Raw genomic sequence first — 20260 nt, forward strand, 5'->3', positions numbered from 1 at the left:
CTCCCTGAACGCAACCGGGAAGGCCGGGCTCGCATGGGTGAAAACAACCCAGTAGGCTCCGTTACCACGAATTGAGGAGTGCAGCGAGCTCTGGACAGGTTAAGGGAGCAGGGAAACGAACAGGCACAGGTCGCCTCTACATCCCCATTTTCTCCTGAAGTGCTAGCTGCTCCACTCCACCAGGGTTCAGAATGCCGGATATGCGGCCGTTTGATGGAAACTATGATCCGCAGGATCATTTATATGAGTTAAACGACTTGATGGAGCTCCACAGGTTTCGGACCTTGCGAAAGACGTTGTTTGGCCGTGACACTAACTTCTCATGCCAAACGGTGGTTAAGGTCGCTCCCAGCGGGATCGATCAGTTCGTGGCCTCAATGAGCACGACGTTCCTGCGGCATTTCCAAGCCAACCGAAATTTCAATGCCGTTGAGCTACCTTAGCAATATAAGGCAAGAAAGAACGAATCCCTGTCTTACATTGATCGCTTCCACAGGGAGCTCAACAAAGTGGCTCACGCACCAGAAGAGTCCATCCGAACTCTTATAATAGCTGGAGTTCGCCCGCAAACCGAACTGTGGAAAGAACAGCGCTAGGACGATATTTCCCTCACCAGATTCTATAACCTGGCAGAAAAGTATCTCCGAATAGAGAATTCACTGGCGGCACTCCGCCGTCGCGCTCACGGCACTTCCAGTAGTATGTCAGGTCTGGGAGACAATAGGCGACTGATCGCAAGGGAGACATTGACGTCAGCGAAAAGGGAGAAACCCCGCTACGAGCAAAAAAGTCCTATGCTCCTGTCCCCCGTCGCGACCGCGACGGGACCCAATACACTCCGTTGAATGTGTCCATCTAGCGATCCTCGACAAATCCGAGGAAGCTACCTGCTCGGTGAGCCTGAACCAATGAAAACCCCCGCTAACGCTAGAAACAACAAAAAGTACTACCGTTATCATCGGAAAATGGGCATCTCACCGATGATGCCGAGCTCTAACAGGCTCTATCGAAGAGCTCATCAAGAAGGGCACTTCAAGGAGTACATTGACGATTCCCCAAAAGAAAACCAAGGGGAGCGAAAAAAAGCGCCGTGATCGCAGCGGGTACGACAGTGTTAATATAATCTTCGGAGGTCCGCACCTCGCAAAACACGCGAGGAGCGCAGAAAGATATGCTCGCGAAGCTCGCCACGACCTATTAGGGTAATGAACACTTCGCAGCGACCTCAAAAAGCCCGAAAAGAGGACCGATCACCTTTTGTAAAAAGAGGCAGCTCGCTGCACCATCCTCACGAGGATGCCTGGTAATCACCCCCCTGATAGGTGTCATAATGCACAGAATGCTTGTGGCAACGGAAGCACTGTGAACATTCTGTTCAAGTCCGCTTTCGATAGAATGAACCTGGTCGAGGCGACCTGAAGCCAGCCTCGATCCTTTGTACGGTTTTTACAGGGACACCTGATCCCCAATGGAACGATCCAACTACCATCACGCTGGCGACTACGACGAGGTGACTAGGGTTACAGAATTCTTGGTCGTGACTGTCCATCGGCCTTCAATGGAATCCTGGGGTGACCTCTACTGAGAACTTTCAGGGCAGTCACTTCCATTTATCATCTCAAGATGAAGTTCCCCACTCCAACGGGATAGGGGAGGGTCGGATCACAAGCGCGTCTCGCGAATGCTATGTAAAATCAGTCCAGATGGCCGACAAGGAAAGGGCATTTCGCGTGTGCACCCCGCCATGCTATGGCGATCAGCCGGACCGAGCCACAGCCTGGTCCGCGGAGGATAACATATCCGCGAGTTCAGGAAATCCTCCCGAGCGGCCCGGTTAGGATCTAAGTGTTTATAGTAAGATATATGCCACTTAAATATTGCATGGTAATGAAGCACATAAAACCATTGAAGCTTCTAACATTAATATTTAGAGGCGCCGATTTATGAAGTGTAATTTTGTTGGGGAGCTTCCAGAAAATAAACAAGTACGCATATTGCAGCAAATATTATTTAGCATAAAGATTTGGGCACTTTCAAAAGACGTGGCTTCGTTTGGTTTAAGATTGGGAATACTACTTTTAGTATTCCCAAAAAAGTTAACAGTAAAATACCCAAAAACTCTCATTTTTGGGAATACTATTTTCAATATTATTCAATTTTTTTTAAACCCTTTAAATTTGTTAATTTAATTAAATACCCCTAAATTTTTTTTTTAAAATACAAAACACCCCAACAATCCACATTTACCAGATTCCCGCACCACCGCCGGAAAATGGCCGAATCTGGTAGGATGGCGCACTACCCCTGATCTGGCCGTTAGTGGGCTATCTAGGTCAACGACGACCATTTGTTGGCCGTCATTGAGAGCAAATACGGCCAGATGCTGGCGGTTGACGGCCAGATTTGGCCTTTGCCGGCCAGATCCACTGTGGATCTGGCCGGAAAAGGCCATATCGGCGCATGACCGGCAAGATCCAGCCGGTCATGCGCCCATAAGGCGACTCCGGCCACCTCCGGTGGTGGTGGCCTACTGGGGGTGTTTGAGGGTGGGTTAGGGGTATTTTTGTTAACTTTTAATGTTTTATTATAGGGGGTATTTTGTAAAAAAGATAAATATATAGGGTATTTTATTAATTTATAAATCCTACATCATAATACCCGCCCAATTCAACTTTTTTTTAACTTTTTTCAAAAAACTTTTCCCAAAACCCCCAAATTTTGAACCAAACGGAGCCGTTGTTTTCACTTTTCACTACTTGCCCCAGTCACATTTCTGGAAATGTAGTACTGATAAAAGGGCAGTACTCTTGACCAGGGCTGACTTAAGGGGTAGGCAGGTGAGGCACCTGCCCAGGGCCCCAAAAAAATGGGGCCCCAAATTTTTTATAATTTTTTTTTTTTTGAATATCTTACAAAAATGAAAATGGTTTATAATTTCTTGTCTAAGCCAAAGGGCCCCAAAAAAGCCATAAAAGCCCAAATTTATTATAAACTTTTTATATATATTCCCACCCAAAGTTTAACAAAATAGCAAGTTTGTACCTCCAGTTTTATATAGTCTAGTTTACAGGGCCGTCTCTAGAACATTTGTAACCCTAGACAGGAGTTACTTTGGGGCCCTCTAATAATATAAGCATATATTAAAAAAATTATTTCATATATATATATATTTTTTTTGCCTTTTGAAATGAAAAATCACTAGGAGAGGTGAACAACAATCGACAGGCTAACAAGGTTAGGTTGGTGGGAGGTTTTGGAGAGTAGATGTTGGAGAAGTGATGGGTGGTGAAATGGGTGATTTCCAATGCCAAGATTGATAAGAAAAGGCTTGAGAAGTCACGGCCCAAAAGATATCGATGGCCGGCGATTGGCAGAGTAAACAGATAAGGTATGATAGGGGTTTTGGTGAGAGGGCTGAGGGGAGGAAGATGGTGGTGTCGGGGAAGGCCAACAATGTCGGGTACATGCCAAAAAGGCTGGAAATGGCTGTCGTGTGGTGGAGTTGGGTTGCTAGATTCATCAAAAATTAGTCAAATCGAGGGCTATCAAGGTTGGAAAATGATAAAATGATGATTTCGATAGATTTTGGTGAGAAAATCGATCGGAACCAAAATTGACCGAAATCAACTCCAAATCACTGGCGGCAGAAGAGGGGAGATGATTTATGTGAATGTCAAATTTTGGGATTGAATTGGGGGTAAGTAATTTGAGATATGTAAATGACTATTTTAGTCTTCCATTGTTAAAAGAGATTCAATGTGTTAACTTATAGAAAATACCTTACATGGAAGCACACTTACAATTTAGAGCAAAACAAACCAGATAACAATTTATTTTAATCGGAGGAAAATAAAAACACACGAAGCCAATATTGTAGCTGGCAATCTTATTAAAGAAAGCAAATTATCCTTCTCTTGTTTAAAAGATTGGCTTGCGAACGAGAACGACTGAGTTGATCACATCATTTGTTGGATGGAATATGGAGAGAACTTCAAACTCCATCAATTCATTCTCCTCAACAATTGGGTAGAAAAATGCTCTTGCTCCATTTGCACTTCTCACCAGCAAAACTCCTCCATCCTTCATGTACTTCCTAATATGTCCAAGAATCTTCACTTTCTCTTCTTTACTCATTCCAACAAGAGCTGCCAAGAATATGCAATCATATTCGCCTAGCTTCTCCTTCACTTCCATTATGTCACAAGTATGAAATTTCATCCTCATTTCAAACTCGGCATCAGAAGAAACAATTTTCCGAGCCACATGATTGGCCGCCTCATCGATATCGAAGTTATCAAAGTGTGTGGATTTCATGTGATGTGAAGCCATTATAAGAGATGTTAGAGGCATTGGACCCGAACCCACAAAGGCTACCTTCTTTGGTTTCACCACTCCATTCTGAGAGAGGACTGTGTATTCTAGATTTGCCANCAGCTACCTCCATCAACAGGCATGACCCAAGATATGGGCTTGACCGTGACGGGAAGTATTGGAGTCTCACATCGACTAGGCACGCTCAAGCCTATTGGGTTATAAAAGGGGGTAATCCTCCCATTCAACAAGGCCTTATTGGTTGAGAAGTTAGACCCACCTCAAATTCTAACATAGTATCAGAGCCCAGGTTCAGTTGAGCTAAGCGCTTGACCAGCGGGTGAGGAGTTAGAGCAAGCAACTACCTCCAATAACAGGCATGACCCAACATATGGGCTTGACAGTGAGGGGGAGTGTTAGAGTCCCACATCGACTAGGCACGCTCAAGCCTATTGGGTTATAAGAGGGGGTAATCCTCCCATTCAACAAGGCCTTATTGGGTGAGGAGTCAGACCCACCTCAAATTCTATCACATTTTCTTCTACAAAATGCTTCACATGTTGAAGTAATTGAAAGTAGTAAGTCCAAATATGGGTTCGATTTGTTAAATTATTTTATGGTGGATTTGAGTTCATCTTTTGATCACGGAAGAGAGAGGATGTGATCTGTTTGTGTGTGATTTATTTATAATTATAAATGTAATTTTGATGTGAAAATTTGGTTGGGTATTTTGGTAGATGGGTGTACTGTAATTTTGATGGCACAGACAAAACTCGACTTTTGATTTTGATTTTTAACACTGTAATTTAGTTCAAGAGGAAGAGGAAGAAATAGACGAGCCAAGCTCGAGCTTAGCAAATCATCTCGAGCTGAGCTTCAAGCCTAGTTTTCAAAGCTCGATGAACCCAAGCTCAAGCTCAAGCTCGCTAAATTTTCACAAGCCGAGCTTCGAACACCACGGTGTTCAGCTCGACTCGGCTCGTATACAACCTAATTTGGAGATTAACACTTCAAATCAAAATAATGATATTGTAGTTTAGCTAAAACCTAGGGTGGGAAAATAGTTCAACCCATTGACAATTAAAAAATGTTTTTCTCCCGTTCGTTCCCCATGGCCATGATTACCCAATTACGTACTAACAATATCGGTTGATGCACAGTGCAGTCGCACAATCTTTAAAATAAGCTCGGAAATATTAATTTATTCGATATCGAATGTTTGTTTCATTTATTCGAAAAAGTACATTATTCTTATGAATCTCACAGGTTAATATTATTAAACAGATAACATATCATGAAGCTTATATTAATTAATTTATAACACATAATAAAATAATTGGGGTATATGACATTTGTGAAGTATATGAACAACAGTAGAGAGTAGAAGAAAAACAGAGGAGAAAGAACGAAGAAAATTTTGTATCTGATTTGAATGGTTCAAGGGGGTGAACCTACTCGAAATGCTGATCTAGGAAAAGTGGTGTGATGCATTTTTCCTATTGACAAGCGTCACAAAACTCAATAGAATTAGATGTATTTCTTTAGTAAAGAGCTCATATATGTTGATATGCTTTGATGTGTGTGTCCTAACTTTTTATGCCAAATCATAGAATCAAACAATTTTCACAGTTAAAGCACATGTTGACATGGTTCAGTATGATATGCACAATGAGAGATAGATTTTTCATGATGATGCATTTATGGATAGAATTTGCACATTCTTGATTATCATTAACCACACAAAAGAAGATTCATTATAGCACACAGTCACATCACAATCACTCTATTGACATTTGATTATCACTAATAAAGGAAACATCAGAGTCATAATATCACTGTTTTTATTGCTAAAATCTAAGTACAGAAGAGATATGTTGTTTATAAAATCTAAATACAAGAAAGAACATTGTTGTGTTGCTCTGATTCAGTAGCACTAGAGCAGACAGGACTGTTATTAAGTTTGTCACTGCCAACTTTATTCCTAAAAACAGGATCTAATGATGAACTTAAGAACTAGCATCATGAATGTGAGACAATACTAGGTTTAGAGGGTGACCTTAAGGAAGAGTTTTCTAAGGCAGAGGGTTGAACTGATAGATTTGGAGTATCACCAGCTGATAAAGCCCTGCCTTAAGATCCCTTTGCAGAGTGTTGCCCTGGTAACTTTGTCCTTTACAACACAGCAATGAGAATTAAACTCCACAACTACATTGTTATCTTTTGTAAATTTAGAAATACTAAGTAGATTTTTTGTAATTTTTGGAACACACAAAATATTTGAGATAAGACATTTGGAATGTAATTGTTGGGTAAAGAAGAGGTACCAGTGTGAGAGATGTGCAACAACTCACATTGCCCACTTGCAACTATCTGTCCTTTCATAGGCTTGCTAACATTCAAGTGTGCTGGATCAGATGCAATGTATCATAGCCCCGAATCCATGTACCAGACTGGATAGTAGGAGTGTTTGCATTTCAAAGGAAGATCTGAACACTGTTGTGGATGCATACTATATGTGCTTGCGGGCCAAATTGAAAACCAGCAGATGACTGTTGACTTGGTAAGCCGGTATAAACAGGTTGATCAACTGAGAAAGTCCTTGCAACTTGATTAACACCACAGTGAGACAGAGGGATTATACTGAGAACCATTCATGACATTAGCAACCTGTGATGGTGGATGAAATAGCAGACTGATAATTGTTTCTAGACTGAAAACCCAACTTCACCAATCACCAGGTCGAAAACTATTCTAAAAAACCACCACACCAGATGAAACTGGTTTCGATTGAAAACCTCCAACACCAGGTCCACCAGACTGAAACTGAGCTCCAGATTGAAAACCTCCACTGTAGGATGAATCATATCGGTGGTAACACTGAATAGCAGTTGTCCCGGTTTGCCCAGACTTGGCAAATTGGTTCCCTCTATTATTGAACTTACCTCTGCCTCTGCCAAAATTAGTATGCACAGAGGTCTATAATTGTTCCAAGAACCTTCATATGGAAATATAGGCATCTGATTATAGGTGCTAGAAGATCCAGACTGAGTTGTAACTCACAGGTACTGATAAGCAGAGTGATGAGTCTGATGTGATGTGCATCAGATTGAGTGAGGGACCAGTATTTTCAGTTTTCAGAGAGGTTATTGCTGACTAGTAGTTGCTATATTCGCTGAACTGTTAGAATATTCCAACGTGTTGAACTTTTCTGCCTAACCTCATACTTTTGCAACAGAAACTTTGCTTCTTGTAAACTCACAGAGTCTGATTTAGACTCATTCTTGAAGTGAGATTACAATGCTGCATCAATTCTGGACCAAGTCCATCAAGAACATACTGAAGAAGTCTTCATCCGATACAATCTGTCCACTTGCAGACAGACTGAGGCTATTTCTTCATTTCTTAACATAACTATCAATACTAAGGTCTTCTTCTGAGTTGTTGCAACAATTTTTTAAGTGAAGTTCTAGAGTCGCAAGGAGCGACAATGGTTTTGATACATAATCGAACATGCTCTCAGAAATTGAAGCTAATACCAGGTCACTAAGAACTTGTCTTACGTTTCCAACTCACATAGGCTGGATTTATTTCTTCCTTATTTCACTTTCTTTTCTTTAGAACCATGAATTGACTCAGTAACAGTCTTTTAGTAACAATTATTGGAGAAGGACAAGTAATTACCAATTAAGTAGTCTTCCAACTCGTGAGCTCCAACAGCAAAGAATCTACGACCTCAGAATCGATAGTTGTCGCGGGTAAGTTTAGGGTTCACGACTTTAAACCAGAGAAAAAGCTGAAGGAACAAATTAGTTGAGTGAGCTGTTCAAAACTTTTCCAGAGTGAAGAACATAGAAGGATCGAAGCTATCAGCCATTGACGTTAATCAAGGCTCTGATACCAAAATTGACTTAACTTGTTCACTATGAAGCTGACATCAGGTCTTGTTAAAGTGAGATATTGAAGAGCACCCACGGTACTCCTATACAAATTGGGATCCAAAAATAGTTCACTATCCATTAGAAACAGCTTTGATCCTGTGGTCATAGGAGTGACACATGAATTGGCTTCCATCATCTTTGTTTTTTGCAGCAAATCATTGGCATACTTGGTCTGTCTTAGATGAATTTCAGTGGTTGTCCTGGTAACTTCAAGGCCTAAAAAAAATACTTTAAAGAGCCAAGTGTTTTCAATGTAAACTGATCATTAAGTTCCTGCACAAGGGTACTCACATATGCCATATGAGATCCAGTTAGTAAGATATCATCAACATAAACCAAAACATAAGTGATGTGTGCATCTTGGTTGAGAATGAATAAACTTGAATCTGATACAGAATTTCTGAATCCCTTGTTCTGAAGTGCTTGTTTCAGTCTATCAAACCAGGCTCTAGGGGCCTGTTTGAGCCCATATAAAGCTTTGTTTAATCGGCACACATGCTATGGTTTCATAGTATCTTCAAAACCAGGAGGTTGCACCATGTAAACAACTTTATTTAGAGTTCCATTGAGAAAAGCATTATTCACATCAATTGTTTGAACATCCCAATTGTAGGTGACAGCCAAAGTGAGGATAATTCTAATTGTTGAAGGTTTAATAACTGGACTAAAGGTATCAAAATAGTCCAATCCCGGGGTTTGTTGAAACCCCTTGGCTACCAACCGAGCTTTATACTTTTGAAGAGAGCCATCAGCATTATACTTTACTCTAAAAACCCACTTGTTTCCAACAACATTCATTTATGATGAAAAAGGTACAAGTGTCCATGTGTTATTTGAAATTAGAGCATCATATTCACACTGCATTGCAGTTTTCCATTCAGTATTCTTCAAGGCTTCTTGAACTGAATTTGGTTCTGGTATAACTGATCTAGTAAGTATAAGAGCTGTATGGTGATTTTTAGGTTGAGTTAAACCTGTAATTTGATGTGTAGGCTAGATGGAGGGTTGAATTGATGACTTTTCAGGGAAAGAGTGTATCTCGGCCAGTTTAGACCTTGTAATCATTGGATGAACATTGGTGGAAGTATTTAAGACTGATGGAATGCTAACAAACTGTGAAGGAGTCAGATCAACTTCAAGAGAGCATGATGGTGCAGTTGTTGCAATTGGTATAGGCCTGATTGTTGGCAATTGTGGTATTGATTATGAAGAGGATGTAATCATGGTAGTTGGTGTAGGTAAGGGTGCTGTTCTGGTTGCAAAATCTGGTACTGAATTTTTAAAAAAAATTGTGTTGGTCTGTGTAGGTAACTGGCTGGATTTGATTGTAGGATATGGTGATGGAGTGGTAGAGATTGTTGTGCTGGTTTGTGAAGGTAATTGATTGGATTTGGTTGTGAAAGAAGCTAATGTAGAGGACAACAATGGTCTTGAATAGGCTGTAAAATCAATCTTAATAGTTCCAGGCAGATGTGATGATTTTGATGGATGTATTTGTTGGTGAGGTGAAGAAATGGATTTGGATGAGTGGGGGTGTGTAGGATTATCAACAAGCATGCAGTTTTTGTTCCATATACTAGCTGAAGGAGAATCGTTAGAAGAGCTAGCCATTATAGGGGCAAATTTAGTAGAACCAGATTCAGTTGATTGATATGGGACTTTTGAGTGATTTGTTGACACAAAAGGAAAAAATTGTGGTGTAGGATTAGAAGGCTCTACTGATGGTAAAGTAGTTGAACTAATATTTGAAAAACCAGAAGAAAAAGGGAACTCTTTTTCATTGAACTTAACACTTGGAGTGACAAAGATTTTGCCATCTGAATTGAGACATTTGTACCCTTTGTGAACCAGACTATATCCTACAAAGACACATTTTTTAGAGTGATAGCTAAACTTATGTTGGTTGAAGACTCTTAAAAAAGGGAAACAAGCACATCCAAAAACTTTTAAAGTATCATACAACAGTACAAACTTAAACAACACTTGATAGGGTGAAACCCACTATAAAATTTCAATTGGCATTCTGTTGATCAAATACACTGCAGTTTCAAAGGCTAACCACCAAAAATGCAATGGCATAAATGCATGAGCTAATAAGGTTAAGCCGGTTTCTACTATATGTCGATGTTTCCTCTCACTTCGATCATTTTGTTGATGCACATAAGAACATGAATGTCTAAATTGAATACCTTCACTAGTTAAGTAAGGAATTAAGCTTTTATATTCACCTCCTTGATTAGATTGAATGCATTTAAGTTTATGGTCAAATTGTCTTTCGGCTAAGTGATGAAACTTAATGAAAACAGATCTTACTTCAGCCTTGGTTCTAAGTGGAAAGAGCCATGTAAATCTACTATAGTGATCCAAGAAAGAAACATAATATCTAAATCCTTCAGTTGAAGGAATAGGGGCAGGTCCCCACACATCACTATGAATGAGTTCAAGGGGTGAACCTACTCGAAATACTGATCTAGGAAAAGTGGTGTGATGCATTTTTCCTATTTGACAAGCATCACAAAACTCAACAGAATTCAGATGTGATTTCTTTAGTAAAGAGCTCATTATATGTTGATATGCTTTGATGTGTGGATGTCCTAACTTTTTATGCCAAATCATAGAATCTGAACAATTATTCACAGTTAAAGCACATGTTGACATTGGTTCAGTATGATATGCACAATGAGAGATAGATTTTTCATGATTGATGCATTTATGGATAGAATTTGCACATTCTTGATTATCATTAACCACACAAATAGAAGATTCATTATAAGCACAACAGTCAACATCACAATCAACTCTATTGACATTTTGATTATCACTAATAAAGGAAACATCAGAGTCAGTAATATCACTGTTTTTATTGCTAAAATCTGAAGTACAAGAAGAGATATGTTGTTTACTAAAATCTGAAATACAAGAAAGAACATGTTGTTGTTGCTCTGATTCAGTAGCACTAGAGCAGACAGGTTGACTGTTATTAAGTTTGTCACTGCCAACTTTATTCCTAAAAACAGGATCTAATGATGAACTTAAGGAACTAGCATCATGAATGTGAGACAATACTAGGTTTCCAGAGGGTGACCTTAAGGAAGAGTTTTCTAAGGGAACAGAGGGTTGAACTGATAGATTTGGAGGTATCACCAGCTGATAAAGCCCTGCCTTAAGATCCCTTTGCAGCAGTGTTGCCCTGGTAACTTTGTCCTTTACAACACAGCAATGAGAATTAAACTCCACAACTACATTGTTATCCTTTGTAAATTTAGAAATACTAAGTAGATTTTTTTTGTAATTTTTGGAACACACAAAATATTCTTGAGATATAGACATTTGGAATGTAATTTGTTGGGTAAAGAAGAGGTACCAGTGTGAGAGATGTGCAACAACTCACCATTGCCCACTTGCAACTGATCTGTCCCTTCATATGGCTTGCTAACATTCAAGTGTGCTGGATCAGATGCAATGTGATCAATAGCCCCTGAATCCATGTACCAGACTGGATAAGTAGGAGTGTTTGCATTTACAAAGGAAAGATCTGAACACTGTTGTGGATGCATAGCTATATGTGCTTGCGGGCCAAATTGAAAACCAGCAGATGACTGTTGACTTGGTAAGCCGGTATAAACAGGTTGATCAACTGAGAAAGTCCTTGCAACTTGATTAACACCACTAGCTGAGACAGAGGGATTATACTGAGAACCATTCATGACATTAGCAACCTGTGATGGTGGATGAAAGATGCTAGACTGATAATTGTTTCTAGACTGAAAACCAGCAACTTCACCAGATTCACTAGGTCGAAAACTATTTTGAAAACCGCCAACACCAGACTGAAACTGGTTTCTAGATTGAAAACCTCCAACACTAGGTCCACCAGACTGAAACTGGCTTCAAGATTGAAAACCTCCAACACCAGGTCCACTGGACTGAAACTGGTTTCCAGATGAAAACCCCCACTGTAGGATGAATCATATCGGTGGTAACACTGAATAGCAGTATGTCCCGGTTTGCCACAGACTTGGCAAATTGGTCTCCCTCTATTATTGAACTTACCTCTGCCTCTGCCAAAATTAGTATGCACAGCAGGTCTATAATTGTTCCAAGAACCTTCATATGGAAATATAGGCATCTGATTATAGGTGCTAGAAGATCCAGACTGAGTTGATAAACTCATAGGTACTGGATAAGCAGAGTGATGAGTCTGATGTTGATGTTGCATCAGATTGAGTGAGGGACCAGTATTTTCATGTTTTCTAGAGAGGTTAGTCTGCTGACTAGTAGTTGCTATATTCGCTGAACTGTTAGAGAATTCCAACGTGTTGAACTTTTCTAGCCTAACCTCATACTTTTGCAACAGAAACTTTGCTTCTTGTAAACTCATAGAGTCTGATTTAGACTCAATTCTTGAAGTGAGATTAACAACTGCTGCATCATATTCTGGACCAAGTCCATCAAGAACATACTGAAGAAGATCTTCATCCGATACAATCTGTCCACTTGCAGACAGACTTGAGGCTATTTCTTTCATTTTCTTAACATAACTATCAATACTAAGGTCTTTCTTCTGAGTTGTTTGCAACAAATTTTTTAAGTGAAGTGCTCTAGCTCTAGAGTCAATCTCAAATTCATGCTCAAGAGCAGACCAAATTTCATGTGAATAGCGACATTTTGATACATAATCGAACATGCTCTCAGAAATTGAAGCTAATAACCAGGTCACTAAGAACTTGTCTATACGTTTCCAACTCACATAGGCTGGATTTATTTCTTCCTTAATTTCACTTTCTTTATCTTTAGAACCATGAATTGACTCAGTAACAGTCTGTTTAGTAACAATTATTGGAGAAGGACAATGTATATTACCAATTAAGTAGTCTTCCAACTCGTGAGCTCCAACAGCGAAAAGAATCTACGACCTCTAGAATCGATAGTTGTCGCGGGTAAGTTTAGGGTTCACGACTTGTAAACCAGACGAAAAAGCTGAAGGAACAGAATTAGTTGAGCTGGAGCTGTTCAAAACTTTTCCAGAGTTGAAGAACATAGAAGGATCAAAGTTATCAGCCATTGACGTTAATCAAGGCTCTGATACCATGTGAAACTATATGAATCAACAGTAGAGAGTAGAAGAAAAACAGAGGAGAAAGAACGAAGAAAATTTTGTATCTGATTTTTTTTTTTTTAATTAGTAAAGTTTTACAGATACTGTACACTTTATACCCATATTTGTTATAAAGAAGAAAGACACGATAAGTGTCTTAGCTGAGCTGCCTAAAGCAACATTCTAACATACAAAAAACACTGCCGTATCACTTATTCTTAAACGGTGCAGTTTTGTTCTTCAGTCCAACAACATTTATCACATGTCTTGTTATTTTTTTGTTATAATAAATATTTAAGGTAAAGTAACGGAACTATTTAATATTTTCTTAACATGAAATTATGTTATATTTTGCCAAGCAATCATTTGGTTTGTCATTTTATATGCTTTTTTGTAGCCAAGTATCTTTCCCCTCAAATTGAACTCATATTCTTCCTGTTTCTCTTGGACTTTTGGTAAAAGTTGTGGTTTTTATAACCGAAGACTGGGCTAAACGGAATTTTATGTAAAAATGGTCTTTCTTATAACCCATAGTAAAAAATGGTCGACTCTGATATTAACATTTATTCTAGTAAGGATTTTTACACGGCACTTCGATTTTTATTTTGTATTTATCTAGAATTTGCTATCTTTACCTTTAATCCCATATGTTAAATTATAGGCAAGAATTTCTAATACTGGCGAAGGAATGAAAAGTGGAAACAAAATCTTTTGGAGGTGACCAAATCTTTAGTGATAAAATAATTAGCTTGCATTATTTAAGTGGCATCATATTATATAGATCTCAGAATAAAAAAGAAAGAGGCACAGAAAATACCTTATATGGAAACACAGTAATATTACAACTTCGATCAGAGAACACTTTATTTTAATGGAAGGAAAAATAAAAACATACACAACCATTCAAGCTGGTGATCAATCTTAAGAAAAGCACATTATGCTTCTCTTGTTTAAAAGATTGGCTTGCGATCGAGAACAACTGAGTTGATCACATCATTTGTTGGATGGAATATGGAGAGAACTTCAAACTCCATCAATTCATTCTCCTTAACAACTGGGTACAAAAATGCTCTTGCTCCATTTGCACTTCTCACTAGCAAAACTCCTCCATCCTCATGTACTTCCTAATATGCCCAAGAATCTTCATTTTCTCTTCTTTACTCATTCCAACAAGAGCTGCCAAGAATATGCAATCATATTCTCCTAGCTTCTCCTTCACTTCCAGTATGTCAAAAGTATGAAATTTCATCCTCTTTTCAAACTCGGTATCTGAAACAATTTTACGAGCCATATGATTGACCTTCCCATCAATGTCAAAGTTATCAAAGTGTGTGGATTTCATGTGATGTGAAGCCATTATTAGAGACATTACAGGCATTGGACCTGAACCCACAACGGTACCTTCTTTGGTTGCATCAATCCATTCTCAGAGAGTATTGTGTATTCTAGACTGGCTAACTTTACATAATTTCCATAATAAGGAAAGAGATTGAGATTGTTTAGAGGTTGGGGGAGTTTGGTTATAAATGTTACAAACTCTAGCTCCAATAAGCCTTCAGCCCGGCCATATAGAATTATGAGACTTTGGCGCATTTTTTGAACTTCTGGGGATAAGGATTTAATGTCTATGGATTATGGGAGGGTACATAGTTTCACAAGATTAGTGAAGAGACTATTAACTTGCTTTGAAGGCTTCAGAGATTCGAGTTTCAAAATGCTGGCATGGATTTCAATAGTGCGAGCTGTAAGGAGATCAGCTGGAATTTGGCTTTCAGCGTTAGGGTTTTGGAGGGAAGCCGCCATTATGCTGTATCTGATTTTGGAGAGTGAGTTACTTTTAAGTTTTTTGTTTGTCTGGTGGAAAGCCTTTGCCATGTACAACTTTTTATAGAGGCTAAAATCTTGAAATTTCGTGATATTTCAACTCTCAATTAACGCATGACAACGATGTTAAATCACCTGAAAATGTGTTTATGGTCAATAGATCAGGCATGTTCCATGCCAGTCGATTTTGAGTGAAATAAAATTAATGAATCTTGAAATTTTATATTAGTTTATACGACCAAGAAGAATATTTGTTACAAATATGTGAGGAAACCCAAGAGTTAATATTTGTTTAAGCCAAATTTGGTAAGCCGACAAAAGCAGCCAGTTTGGACACTTCACGTTTTCTTTTCACAATCACGTGTTCTATTGATATTAGTAAGCTAATAGATCCCAGAAATTTTTTATGTTCACACTAGTTAAAGCTGAAAAACAAATGAAGTTTTGGAGTCAAGGTCTTTAAGGCATGGTGCATGCCTGAAAATTTTCCATGTGAATCCATTGTGTCTTATGAATATTCTTGGACAATAACCTTACAAGAAAAAAAATGTTAGACGAATAAATTATGTATAGAGTCTTTTTATATACAAACTAGAAAAATGAAAAGAATTTTTTTTTGGTTGTGCATGCTGACTGATTTCTTGATGTATATAACAAGAATTCTGTCCACAATGTTCTTAATTAATTTGGACTTCGAGTTTGTGAGAGAACATCTAAGCAATTCTTTTACCCATATTATTTCATTGCATTAAATTAGGTTTCCTTCGTTTTCGCTTAAGTTTGACATATGATATTTTTATTTATGTTACTTAATGTTGATGCAAGAATTACACCAACTAGAGCGATCCGATTGACCTTAGTGGAACTGAAACGAATGTGTGTATGATTAAAGATAATCGGCAATGTGATACAAAAATATGCAGAATAAAGTAAATGTAAAGCAAGTAAAGAACACGAAAGGTTTTTAAAGTGGTTCGGCAAGTTTAGATCTTCAGCCTACATCCATTGTTTTTCTTATTTGCTTAGAGAGCTTATAAGAAAATAATTTAAAGTCTAGAATAATTTGCTAACCCTTCTTCCATCGTTAGAAAGGGTTTATATACAAGTTTTTACAAAAGAAATAGCGAAATTAAAGGAATTACAATTAATATTGAAATGCAACTCTGATATTCTTGCGATTGAGCTCTAAGATCGCTCCATTATTGCTGTTAATCTGATATCTTCTGAAATATTTAGAATCTGAGGTTATCTGTGATTTGCTTGAATAGCTGTTGAGATTGGTCATAACTAACTTATGTGGGTCGAGCTATATCTCGATGACCTTATGTTAGGTCAGATAAGTGTTGAGTTGAACTAATTCTGGGTTGAACTACAACCTCGCAAAATTTTGACTTCTCCGAGCTTAATGGAAAAATCACACACAACATCTGCTCCCTAGTATTCGATGCTCGTTTCGAGTTTTGAAGACTAATTGCCCGATTTGATATTAAGCTTGAGCTTCACAAGTTGTATGTTAAATGTAGGCTTGGCCGAGCTTCATGAGCTGGACTTAATTTCAGTCGATGTGAACAAGACCTAGCCTTTTTTTTTTTTGGTTGTGACATTCGCAATAAATTGGGAATTTGAAATGAAAGGCATGCAAGTAATTTTCACGTAGTCGTGTTACGTTAAATGCAGCCGACTTTTTCAATTACTTCTCATCGCGCGTGGGCGATTACAGTTGTCCATGCGTGAAGTCGAGGAGATGTGCGATGAAGGTTATGATTGTAGAATTTTGATGGTTGATCACCTTCATGGATGATCGACACGTGGCCACGTTGAGTGGCTAGGATTGCTTGATGTATGGAGGGCTGAGATTTGCTGTAGATCGATGGTTATAGTCGAATCCCGCCTCCTCGTCTCTCATGCGCACCATTATAAAAGTAGACATCCTTCATTAGAAACTCACATACTTGCAAAAATATTCAGAATTTCTTTGCATTTGCTTTGTCGTTGCTTTCTCAACTTCATGGCGATTTTGCGATGAATTCCCACCACTTTTACACTTCGGTAAGACTCTTTTCTTCTCTTTTACTCATTTTAAACATTCTTTGCTATTGAGGGTGGCCATTGTCATGGCCACATTAGCTTTTTAGGCTTTTTTGAGTATACCCATTGGTTTGGGTTTTGGGAGGGTTTAAGGATGTGGTCGCGGGAATCTTGGTAGCTCGCTTATATCTATTGATTGATGCAAGTTACCTTGGGTGCTTGAACTGAAAGCAAAGTGTGGATAGGTCATTGAAATTTCGAGCCCTGACACTTGGTCACTTATGTTTCAAGTACCTAGAGGCAAGCTTCCATCATGTCTTCGTCTAGCAGCCAAAGCATATACTGACTTTTTGACTCCTCGGTGATGTCGTCTGTTCGTGGGGAAGTTTTCCCAGAGGTTTCTGAGGACCTCACAGTAAGGAGCTCGGATAGTGATGTTGCGGGCTCTTTGGACCATGCTTCTATGGAGACTCCTCCACCAAGGAAGTCTCTAGTTCACATGCCTAGGAAGGAACCAAGTTCCTCGATTGGGGCCAAGGATATTGAGAGCATAAAAAACGTTTATGCGACTTAACTTCCATTGAGGGCTTCGGGAGACTTCTCTTAGAAAAATTCCCCTATAGGTTAGGCGGCGATTTCAGATACCCTCTTGAGGTGTGGGATGTCTGTTCCCCTTCATTTATTCATTGCCAATGTTTTGAATCGGTTTGGCATTACTCCCCTTTAATTGATGGGGAACTTGTACATAATTATTGTAGGCATGTACATAGCATACATGATAGTTGATTTGGGCGAGCTATCTATAAAAGAGGTCGTCCACTTGTATAGGGTAAAGAAGAGTCAAGACCAAACGTACTACCTCTCAAAGGCGAGGAAAGTACACTTTAACAATTTGGCTAAAGTCCCAAAGAAGATTTCGAATTGGGACCCCCAATATTTTTTCTATGAGGCCGGGGAGACCAGCAATTTTGCCTCAGAAGCTCGTAAGACTCCGATCCTTGTGTGAATAAAGAGGGTTTCCTAGTCTGTCAAGCGAACTAACCCTACATTCTTTTTGTTTTGTAGTAAACGTCGAGCAGAACTTCCTTCTTGAAGAGGCTTCAACGTTTTAGCGATTTCCTCAGAAGTGAGCGTGACGTTACCGAGCTCATCACACTCTCCGAGTTGAAAGTGTATCGCTTCTACACCGACTCAGTGAAGTTTTGCACCATTTTTTTTAGAAAAGTAAGTGTTTGATGGCTAGCTATTTATAATCTTGTCTTGTTAGGTCACTAACAACTTGTTTTTTCTTTGTAGACATGTGGGTCGAAAAACCAAAAGGCTTAAAGAAGAACGCACCAGCCTGCGGGGCTACCAAAAAGCCATCGATTATCCCAATGAAGAAGCAGCTTGTGGATACTGTCGAGGGGGCTGGGCAAGGCAGCTTGCGACTGGGCCTTAAGTGAAGTGGCGGTTAACTTGGGGAGGGCCCAAGTGCAAAGAAGCCCATGACGCCCTCCAAGGCAATTGACTAGAAGAATGCCCCTAATCCCCCAAGGGCTCGGTGAAGAAAACCCACGAACAAGCTAGAGGTTTGGGGAAGAAAAAGATGTCCCAACAGCAAGAGGGCTTGGGCAAGGAGAATTTGACCAAGCTACAAGAAGGCTCGGGAAAACAAAAGGTTATTGAGCAGCAGGGTGGCTCAGGTAAAAAGGCTGTCGGGCAAGCTAGTGGCCCGAAGGATACCTAGTCCAAGAGCATGACCAATAAGAAATCCATTCCAACGGGTGAGGTTGTCATCCCTATTGGAAGTAGTTCAAGCTCACCTCTATGGCGTGGCAAGGGGAAGACAGACAAGGCAACTCAGGTAGGTCGCACTTGATGCATTGATTGATGGGCTCCCACAGCACATTGGCATTAGAGCCTTGGTGGCTAGGGAGGTCACTTTGCCGCGGACCTACGAGATGCTCAGGACCACCCCTCATCACGAGCAACTTGCTCGCGCCTACAGCTATGTCACCAAGCTATTAATTAGTAGTTTGCCTTTCTCACTTCATTCAAAAGTTTTCTCCTTTACTTTTATCTAATTGCTTCTTCCTTTTTAGGCTTGCTGGTGACCAAACTCCTCCTTGATGAGAGCTATCTCACCTTGGAGGGTAATCATGTGGGGTGGTAAGAAGCGAAGAAGCTGAAGGAGGAATGCCTTGGTAAGGGCCGACATGGCAGAGAAGGAGAGAGAGTCATAGCAAGTCGAGCTTGAGCAGTTGAGAGAGCACTCTAAGGCCTTTGAAGTCAATGAGAGAGAGTTTATTGACAAACTCATGGTGAGCGAGGCCACTTGAACAAAGGTTGAGGTGGACTTGTCTAATGCCGAGAAAGTCTGGCATAGTAGTGGGGTGCCAACAATAAGCTGAATTCCAAGCTTGCCATGACTCAAAAGACTATCTCGAATTAGGAGGCCAAGTATGTGAAGGCTTCGGGCCAAGTCTTCCAAGAGAGGGAAGATCACAAAGAGGCTAAGTCAGTGGCCGCCAGGCTTAAAGTCGATGTATAGGAGCTGAGGTAAGTCAAAAGCCATGCCTGGGACACCTCGGTCTACCTTGTCCAACAGTTGTGGGAAGCTCATCCTTCGTTTGACTTCTCATTTCTTCATGCGGTTTATCAAAAGGAGATCGAGAGGATGAAAGCTGAAGCACAGGGCTTGGAGTTCGTTTATTTAGACAGCTTCGAGTCCGCGAGTGGGGAAAAGAAAGAAGGCAACGAATAAGAGGAGGAGGCTGAGGTCAAACAAGAGGTTGAAGACTTGACCCCTTAGCCTCGCTCCCAACTAATGTCGATCACCTTCCCTTGGCCGAGCCTCCCAAAGGCGTCCCGACTCCTACTCCTAAGGATGCTACTCAAACTCTTGCCGCCAACAATGCTCCTGCCCCTGCTGTTTAGACTCTCTTTTTGGCTCTTTTTATTTATTTATTTTTATTATTAGTTTAGCTTGTAACTAAACTTTTTACTTAATGGAAATTTGGTTTTTCCCAATTTTGTCAAGCAATACTTTTATTTCTGTAGAGTCACTTTAATTGTTTTG

The 20260-nt window shown here is 39.7% G+C and overlaps 1 protein-coding gene and 1 pseudogene across 1 annotated transcript; both read right to left on the reverse strand.

Moving 5' to 3' along the window:
* Positions 1 to 3770: 3770 nt before the first annotated feature.
* Positions 3771 to 4422, reverse strand: LOC116108693 (nicotianamine synthase 3-like). Its single transcript, XM_031394931.1, has one exon. The coding sequence runs from the start codon at positions 4348 to 4350 to the stop codon at positions 3919 to 3921; it is 432 nt and encodes a 143-aa protein (XP_031250791.1). The 5' UTR covers positions 4351 to 4422; the 3' UTR covers positions 3771 to 3918.
* Positions 4423 to 14170: 9748 nt separating this feature from the next.
* On the reverse strand, positions 14171 to 15070 carry LOC116108673 (annotated as a pseudogene).
* Between the last annotated feature and the right edge of the window lie 5190 nt (positions 15071 to 20260).

This window comes from Pistacia vera, unplaced genomic scaffold (assembly GCF_008641045.1).
Source record: "Pistacia vera cultivar Batoury unplaced genomic scaffold, PisVer_v2 Contig118, whole genome shotgun sequence".
Taxonomy (NCBI): domain Eukaryota; kingdom Viridiplantae; phylum Streptophyta; class Magnoliopsida; order Sapindales; family Anacardiaceae; genus Pistacia; species Pistacia vera.